The sequence below is a fragment of the Chrysochloris asiatica genome, unplaced genomic scaffold (assembly GCF_000296735.1).
Source record: "Chrysochloris asiatica unplaced genomic scaffold, ChrAsi1.0 scaffold00072, whole genome shotgun sequence".
In the NCBI taxonomy this organism is placed as follows: Eukaryota; Metazoa; Chordata; class Mammalia; order Afrosoricida; family Chrysochloridae; genus Chrysochloris; species Chrysochloris asiatica.
In genome coordinates, this window is record NW_006408590.1 from 9,788,725 (window position 1) to 9,798,052 (window position 9,328).

At 41.0% G+C, this 9,328-nt stretch overlaps 1 protein-coding gene and 2 pseudogenes across 1 annotated transcript in view; 1 reads left to right on the plus strand and 2 right to left on the minus strand.

Moving 5' to 3' along the window:
- Positions 1–1,125: 1,125 nt before the first annotated feature.
- LOC102818890 lies at positions 1,126–1,463 on the plus strand (annotated as a pseudogene).
- Positions 1,464–3,417: 1,954 nt separating this feature from the next.
- Positions 3,418–4,033, minus strand: LOC102839103 (annotated as a pseudogene).
- Positions 4,034–7,239: 3,206 nt separating this feature from the next.
- The window catches only part of FBXO3 (F-box protein 3), a 49,554-nt gene continuing 47,465 nt past the window's right edge, over positions 7,240–9,328 (minus strand). Inside the window, exon 11 of the mRNA XM_006864878.1 lies at positions 7,240–7,573. Coding sequence (XP_006864940.1) covers positions 7,406–7,573 — 168 coding nt within the window. The 3' untranslated portion in view covers positions 7,240–7,405. The remainder of the gene's footprint in view (positions 7,574–9,328) is intronic.

A 9,328-nucleotide genomic window follows, 5' to 3' on the forward strand; every position in this document is an offset into this window, starting at 1 on the left:
CAAATCCAGACCTTTGCACATTTCATTATAATACTTGACTTTGTCTTCTAGAGCTACTTTTTTGAAATTTTCTGTTCAGCTCTTTTACTTCATTATTTCTTCCACTTGCTTTAGTTACTCTATGCTCAAAAGCAAATTTCAGAGTCTCTTTTGACATCCATTTTTTCCAGCCAAGAAAAGCCTATGGAGTTCTACTGTGTTACACCTGAGGTCACTATGAATCGAATCAGCTCAGTGGCAAATAGCAACAAGGCCATCTTATCTTACAGACATCCTGTTAACTACTCCCTTCTTGAAACTCTCTTGGGTTCTGAGAAGTCACTGTTTTCTGGTTCTCCTCAGTTCTTTGAGATTTTCTTCCATTACCTATTCATGGAAGTCCTGTTGTGGTGCTGTGGGAAACCCTATACAGTTGCTCCTTGGAAACCCTATACAGGGTCACTATGGGTTGGAACCAACTTGATGACACTTAACAATGACAACAACCCACTCATAATCTGTTGTTGTTCCCAGGGTTGTATTGAGGATGTTATATGAACGTGCTGAGAGACAATAGTACATTCACTCTGTTTTAACTCAGATAGATGTTTGCAGATGATCACACCCTGTATAATTGTGGTGATTAAGTGCTAATCATATTATGCCTTATTAGCTGCTGGACAGCTCCATCCGTCTGTCCTACAGGCATGTTCACATTCTTGAATTATGCCCAAACCCGAACTCATTTCCAATGATCAGTTGCTTTTTCTGTAAGGCTGTTTTTTCATAAATAAAGCCAGAAATCTAGGAATCAACTTTGATTTTTCCCCATTATTCCCCATAGAATCACCAGCTCCTACCTACTTGTAGGCCTTTTGCAGCCTTTTTTTTGCCCTTACTGCTAGTACTGCCTGAAGCATGTCATACTTGGACCTGTACAATTTCCTCATTCCTGCTTCCCTCCTACCCTCTGCATGAATTCTAGAGACCTGTGGGTGCTGCAAATGATGTTAAATGGTGTGTAAAAGGTAAATGGTCTAGTGACAGCAGCTGGAGCAGCAGCACAGCTTATCCCCATTTTCCTTCCCCCTTCCCTTCTCCGGTAGACTTCCCGGGTCCCTTACACTCCAGGTCCTGGGTCCCGCCATGTCCCAGGTAGAGAAGAACCCTTCGGAGAAGACCGGCGAGGAGAAGCAGGACACACAGGAGAAGTTAGGTATTCTCCCTGAGAGAGCCGAGGAAGCAAAGCTAAAGGCCAAATATCCAAGCCCAGGACAAAAGCTTGGAGACTCCAGAAAGGGCAAAAGTACTTTGACTCAGGAGACTACCACGTGGCCAAAGCCAAGATGAAGAATAAGTAGCTGCCTAGTGCAGGACCAGACAAGAACCTGCTGACTGGTGACCACATCCCCACCCCACAGGATCTGCCCCAGAGAAAGTCCTCGCTCTTCACCAGGAAGCTTGCAGGTGGCTAAGTTGAATGATGCTGCCCAGGACTCCTGCCAGATCCTGAGACACTGTCCACCGGGTCCAGTGCTGGCTTCTGCCCCTCCCTGCTTTTGCAACCAGGGGTCAAGAAGTGGCTTGGGACTGCCTGTCGGTGTCCCCGCACATGGAGCCCCTTGGGCTGAGCACCAAGACCTTGAACCTATTTTATTTTACCTTTTTTCCCAAACAACTGTTGGGAGAAATCTCAATGAAATTCTGGGGGTTGGGTTGAGAGGATGGGTAGGGTTGGGGGGTTTGAGGGCATATGAATTAGGGCTTGGAGTTGATAAAAAATCCCTATCTTCCTTCTTAACCATATGGTTGGTATGGGGATAGTGTCAGCAGAAGGAAGCACTGTAGAAAAAGCCATGTTTGCGTGGATGTGGCTGGGGACCTGGTAGCGTGTGAATGAAACTCTCTGTGTAAATATGACAGATGCAAACAGCTCCTCTGGTTCGGCAGAGCAAACTGAGAATCATTGTTAATTTTTCATAAAAACGTGCTGTCCTCTTGAACGAGATTTGTTGTGGGGAGGGCAGTGAGTATGGGGAAAGGGGGCCATGAGTGTAGGGAGCCCCACAGAGCCCAGGAGGGTTTTTTTCAGTATTTCAAATTTTAAAAAAAGACCCATTTAAAAAGAAAAAAAAAAAAGGTAAATAGTGTTCTCAAGGAGTCTTAGAATCAAAAAAACAGCCTTCATATCTCCAAAAGAATAGTCTAGTTTGTGTGAATAAGTATTCTTGCCAATTAAAATATTCACAGAACAAGTTGTTACCAGCTAACGCCTTAGTATGAATTGCTGTTTTATTGTTGTTAGATGCTGATTGTTGTTAGATTCTGCCAGTTAATTCACAGAGACCCAACAGAATTCTGGCACTGGTCCTACACATCCTCACAATTGCACTATGTTTCAGTTCATTGTTTGTTTGTTAGTAATGATTAAAATTTTATAGAAATGATACATTTGAAAAATGAGGTGAATATATTGTACACACTGGTGAAATTATAGGTAATTTTTCTCTTAAAAAAAATACATTCATACTATGAGATACCTAAAGCGTTTTTAGGTGGTTTGGTACTGTAGGATAAGTACTCAACCTCAAGGTTAGTGCGAACTGCAAGGTCAGCAGTTCAAAGTCAACCATTACTCCTTGGAAATGCGACACAGGGTCACTATGAGTTGGAACTGATTTGACGGCACTTAACAGCAACAACACATCTTTCCAAAAAAATTGATGCAGATGCCTTCAGAATTTTTGCTGAATGAAAGGACATAGGTAAAGAATGTTGTTTTGCAATTCCTTTTATTCTCTAAGAACAGTAAGTGCTTTGTTAACATTAGGTATACAGTGTCTGCTGCTGCAGAAGGTAAAAACCTAGTTGACTAAGTGCCTATGTGCCCATTTGTTTCCATACCAGACAAAACTCAGGAAGAACAATGATGCCCTTTGCCCTTAGCTGAGCACTTATTTTCCACCACATACTACACATTCAGGAGTCCTGGTGTGGCACTGTGGGTTAATGCGCCAGACTGCAAAGTCCCCTGAACTGCAAGGTTGGTGGTTCAAGCTCACCAGCCAATCCTTGGAAACCCTATACAGGGTCGCTATGGGTCGGAATCGACTCGACGGCATTTAACAACAACAACTACACATTCACCCATAGAATAGAAAAAATGTATACATACAGGTATATATATGTATGTATATATTAGGGGCTAGATCCTAGTATAAGACAAAAATTCAACTGAAAAACTAGGTAGGTAATTAAAATATTTCTAGTTTTAAATGTGTTATTTGCAAAACTCATAACACTAGAATATTTTCCTTATCTGAAACAACATTTAGTCTCAACTGAGTGGTTATACCTAACATACAGAATTACTTATTACATAAAATAGTATTTTATCATTTTTCACATCATTATTTGTTAAGTAAGTACTTGTAGGTTTCAAAACGAATTCAATCTGCTTTCAGCATTTTGTTGCAAAGGTTTGGAACCAACACCCTTAGAATGCTGTAACAGCTTGATGGCCTTGTCAGAGTTTTCAATATTTCTAATCTTCTTTTAATTTTCTTCTGGTCTTCAAGGGCACAGCCGATTACTATAGATTGAAACTTCTGATCAACAGGCCCAGGTAGCACCTCAGAAAAGCAAGCATTGTACAGCAACATCAAATGACTTTTGGCGTTTTCTAGATCATCCAGAAAATTAACCACCTCATCAATAATTCTGGCGGCATGCTTTAGGGATTCTTGCTGCTGGGGGTTTCTAATTGTTTCCACTGAAACTTCACCAGTGAGGGTTCGTCCCATCAAAAGGTTTGCAGTCAGATTTAATCCTTCTCTTTCTCCATCGCTGATCTGACTTATGTCCTGGCTGTTTTGGATCATTTCCAGGAGGATTTCTTTCTCTTGCTCAACAGCACTTGCTGCTTCTCTCAAAGCTTCAACCCTGAGCTCCAGGTGATTCAGGCTCTCCAGCAGGCGGCTGGAGCTGTGCGCCATACAGGAGGAGAGGCAGAAGCGCCCTCGTTAGCTTTCGCGTTGCTCTTCGCCTGCCCCATCTGAACCTCCCGGGCGGGCGGCCAAGAGGTCACCAGGCTCTCTGGCGACAGCAATGATTGGTGTGTTCCCGCGGCCGCAGGCGTCGCCGTCACAGCGTGGGAAACAGCCCCGGAGGTCACGCTGGCCAATATGGGCAGACGCGTCGCCCGCGGAGCTCCGGGGCCTGAGAAAGGACTACGGTGGCGTCGGCTGGTTTATGTGTTTGGGAGGGGCGTCTTGAGTTCATTTTTGCAGGCCACTATATCAATTCATCTCCTTGAGGGTCTTCCTCTGTTTGTTTACCCTCTACTACTTTACCAAGCAGAATGTTCATCTCCAGGGACTTATCCCTCCTAGTATAATGTCCAACGTACATGAGACAAAGTCTCACCATCCTCCCGTAGAAGAAGTACTCTGGCTCTTCTTCCAAGACAGACTTTTGGCTTACTTGCAGTTCATAATGTGAATTGGTTATGGTTGGTGGTTATGTGCTGTGGAGTTGGTTCTGACTCATAGCGACCCTGTATAGGGTTTCTGAGGCTGTAAATTTTTATGGGAGCAGAAAGCCTCATCTTTCTCATGCTGAACAGCTGGTAGTTCCGAACTGCTGACATTGAGGCTACTAACCCGAATCGTAACCACTATGCTACCAGAGGAATTAGAAGTCATTTATTTGACAAACTAAGAGAATGGAAATTTTGTTGCAGGATAAGCATGAAGCATTGAGAAGCAAGAATTTGGAGGTTACATAAGTAAATTAAATGAAACAGAACTGAGCCAGAAAAGCAAAGAATGTAAAGAAGTTCTACAGCCAGCTTAACTCGCAACCTTAACTAGTTTTTAATTACTGCTTAAGTGTAATTTTTAAATCAGTAAGCTGATTTAAAAAAATCAAAGATAGCAAGAACAGAAGGATCTGGAAGCCCAGTATGATTCTATTACATGAAAAGCAAGCAGGGAAGTGAATTACACTTACTCCTCCCTTATCAGCTATCATGTTCTCTTGCATTTCACATTGATAATAGTATCCTACTATTTCTCCCATTAACCACATATGTCTGTGCTGAGGGTGCCAGGAAAGAGTAACGCTGGCTGTGCTGGTTAAAGCTTTGTCCACTGGGCTGGGCCAGGATTCTTGGTCGTTTGGCAGTTATGTAATGATGTAGTCCTCCTGTTTTATGATCTTATATGGTCACCTTCCGTTTTCACATAATGACCCGCTCTTTGGAACCTAACCATGCTAATAGTGAAGAATAGATGCACTCGTTTCAGAACATTTTAACATGTGCCAAATATCACAGCAAATTTTGCCTTCATGGTTCCTCATGGTGCTGTGTATCCCTATATTCTTCTATAATTAACAATCTGGATTTGTTCCAGGTTCCTGGAAAGTAACCTCTAAACCCTTGGACCAGTGTCTGTTATTCATGGTGGACCACCATGATAGTGTATGCTGACTCAGGATCAGGGTTGGTTTGACCCAAAAGAAAAACCACATGATAGTTGCTGTTGATGTTATCTGTAGTCATGTGGGTTCCGCCTCTGATTTCCAAGAAGTGGCTGGTGGCTTTGAACTGCCAACCTTTGGATTAATAGTCCAGTGCCTATCCTACAGCACCATACCAGTACTCCAACCATATGACTGTTGCTGACAAGTACCATCAAGTTGGTTCCGACTCAATGACCCTGTAGAAGGTGTTCAAGGAGCCACTTGGTGGATTTCAACTGCCAACCTTGTGGTTAGCAGTTCAGTACTTATCCTACAGTGCCACACCAGGACTCCAATCATATGATTAAAGGCTTGAAATTTAGCCAGGTATCACCACTGTGAAGCCATGCTTATGTGTTGAAGCCTCAATAAAAACCCTGGACACCAACACTCTAGGGAGCTTCCCAGATAAGACAATATTGTGTACATTGTCACACACGAATGCACTGAAAGAGTGATGTGTCTTGATTCCATGGGAAGAGGACCACAGAAGTTTCCTGTTTGGGACTCTCCCAGACCTCACCCTAAGAGGCTTTCCCTTTAGCTGATTCTGATTTTGATCCTTTTGCTATAATAAAACTTTAAGTAGAGTACTTTCATGGAGTTCTGTGAGTTGTTCTAAAGGAGTGCTGGGGCCCTGAATTTGTAGCCAGTTGATCAAGAGTGAAGATGGCCTGGGGACCCCCAAGCTTGTCAACTGTCTCAGAAGACAGAAGAGTCTTTCACAGGACTGTGCCCTTAACCTGTGAAGTTTGGCCTATTTCCAAAAAGTTGGTGTTAGAAGTCACTGTAATTACCTGAACAAAATAAATATGGGAGGAAAAGGTGATAGAGCACTTAGCAGGGTATCATCAAAACCAAGAAATGACTTTGGATGAGCCTGCTACACTTAGGCAGCAGACCAAAGTACATCCATTCACCCCATCTTCCACCTCAAGAGCATCTTCTACCTTATTACTATCAGTTTATGCAAAATGCACAAATACACAAAATAACAATCAGAACCAAAATTGTTTTTAAAATGTGAGCTTTTCACACTTAAAGGGTTTCATTCCAAATTCTCAATTATATAATTACAAAAAAAAAAGGTTTCAGGAAAACACACTTAATCTTAACATAAAATTCATGTCACTTATCACAAAGCTAGACAGCAAAATTTATAAAGGAGAAACAAAACAGAAACAGTATTTACAAATTTAGACTACATGAAACATTGCCAACAATCTTTTGTTAGTAAACAATACACTACATACTTTATTACACACTACATTTCAAAAGTGATGCATATGTAAATATATGATAAAGGTTGGTAGTACTCAAGGTCTTAATGATAAAGACTTCAAATTCAAGGACAGATTGTCTAAGAAAGGACAGACCACTAGCATTCAAGTTATTTAGTCAATTCGTTCCCTGTGAGTAGAAAATATATAGGAATCACTAACTGGATTAGCCTAATTACAAATGGTATTCATTTCTAAATAACTCACAACTGCAAGAAGTCTTTTCACAGAATTATTCAGTGACATAGTTTTTCTCTATCCATGTATAGTATTTCTGCTATATTTTAAATCCTTATTCAAAACAATTCTCTCTCATTTCTCTATTTTTAAAAGTATAAAATATTTTAAAACAAAGAAATGTCTGTTCCTTAGCTAGAGAACTATTCCTCCAATGACTTCTAGAAAAGAAAAAAAGACTCCCATGTGCTCCTTCACTGCAAAAACACAAAGCAAACGAAAACAATCCAATTCCTAACGTAGTGCCACACAGAACTCAGGGCCTGGAGCAATATTTCATGCTAGTTTTCCTGTTATATGCTGAAAACAATTTAGTTATTGACATTATTGATAAATCTATTTAACAGGCTGGGTTCATCCCAGTGCTTCCATGAGCAGAAGCCTTGCTAAAAAAGGCGAGAGCAGCGGCGTCGACGAATGGGAACATCAAAGACTCTCCTCCGTCTCTCCTCCTCATCTTCTTCATCTGACTCATCCATATCTCCTGAATCATCTTCTTCTTCTTCCTCCTCTTCTTCCTCTTCCATCTCTTCATATTCATCAGGACCCATTTCCTTGAGAGAAAAAACAATCTTTTGATAAAAAAGAATGTCTATCTTAGTTTTTTTTATACTTAGTATTTAATGTTAGTACTCACCTACCTAGAATCCAAATACACATTTTCATGAACTTGACCAATGTGTTTTTATAATGTTTATGCTGATGCAAGAGTGAATCCTTCATCAAATATTAAATAAAACTCACTATGACTTCAAGGAACTCTGGTAGCGTAGTGGTTATGGATCAGGCTGCTAACCTCAAGGTCGGCACTTCAAAACTACCAGCTGTTCTGCGGGAGAAAGAGGAGGCTTTCTGCTCCCGTAAAGATTTACAGCCTTGGAAACCCTGTGCAGGGTCACTATGAGTCGAAACCGACTCCACGGTACTTAACAACAACAACATGACTTAATGGAGTCCTGGTGTGGCGCTCTGGGCTAATGCACTGGACTGCAAGGTCGGCCGTTCAAACTCACCAGCCGCTCCTCAAAAACCCTATACAGGGTTGCTATGAGTTGGAACTGACTTGACAACACTTAACAATAGTGATTTAATGGAGTACTGGCGTGGCATTCTGGGATAGGCACTGGGCTGCTAAATGCAAGGTTGGTGGTTCAAATCCACCTGCTGCTCCTTGGAAACACTATACAGAGTCGCTGTGAGTTGGAACTGACTCGATGGCACTTGACAACAGCATGATTTTAATGGTAAATTCTTTCATTTGTACAGTCTTTATACAGTCGTTAATTCTTTCATTCATACAGTCTTTATACAATAGTTAATTCTTCCATCCGTAAGTCTTTATACAGTAGTTGATACTTCCTATGACTTATCACCCAAAATAAATCACCTAATAGAAAACAAAATCAAACAGAATCACCTAACATAAAGTCTTATTGAACTTAGATTTATGTATTAAATAACAATTATTCAGCAATCTATATGCTTAAAATGTGACAATATTGAGCAGGTATGACCTCTACTGGTAATTTTTATGTAGTGTCAGCAAGAGGTTTTAACAGATTTTTGAGTTCCTGCTGAAGGCTAAAGCACTGAACCACAAGGTTGGTTTGAAAGGCAAGGTGGTGGTTTAAACCCACCAGCTGATCCTTCAAAACCCTATACAGGGTCATTATGAGTCGGAACTGACTTGATAGCACTTAACAACAATAAGCATTGGACTGCAAACCACAAAGTCGGTGGTTCAAACCAGCTGCTGCTCCAAAACCCTATACAGAGTATCACTATGAGTCAGAAACAACTTGATGACATTTTACACCACCAGAATCTTTATACTAGGTGTGTACTATTCATAGCGACCTGTATGGGGTTCTCAAGGAGTGGCTGGTGGGTTTAAACCACTGACTTTGTGATTAGCAGTCTAGTACTTACCCTACAATGTCACACCAGGACGCCATAAAGATGGTGTTGGTGTTGTGTAGATGGTTGTTGTTAAGTTCCCTAGCGTCGGTTCTGACTCTTAGTGACCTAGTGTAGGATTTCTGAGAAAGAGCTGGTGAGTTTGAACCACTGATCTTGTGGTTAGCAGTTCAGAGCTTATTCTGAACTCAAAAATCTGTCAAAATTCTTGCTGATACTACTTAAAAGTTACCAGCAGAAGTCATACCTTATCAATATTTACACATCCTTTTTTAAAGCATATAGATTGTTCAAGAATTGTTTTTTTAATGCATTAATATAGTAAATTCAGTACGGATTTATGTTGGGTGGTTCTGTTTTTGCTATGAATTATCAACTACTACAGAAAATTA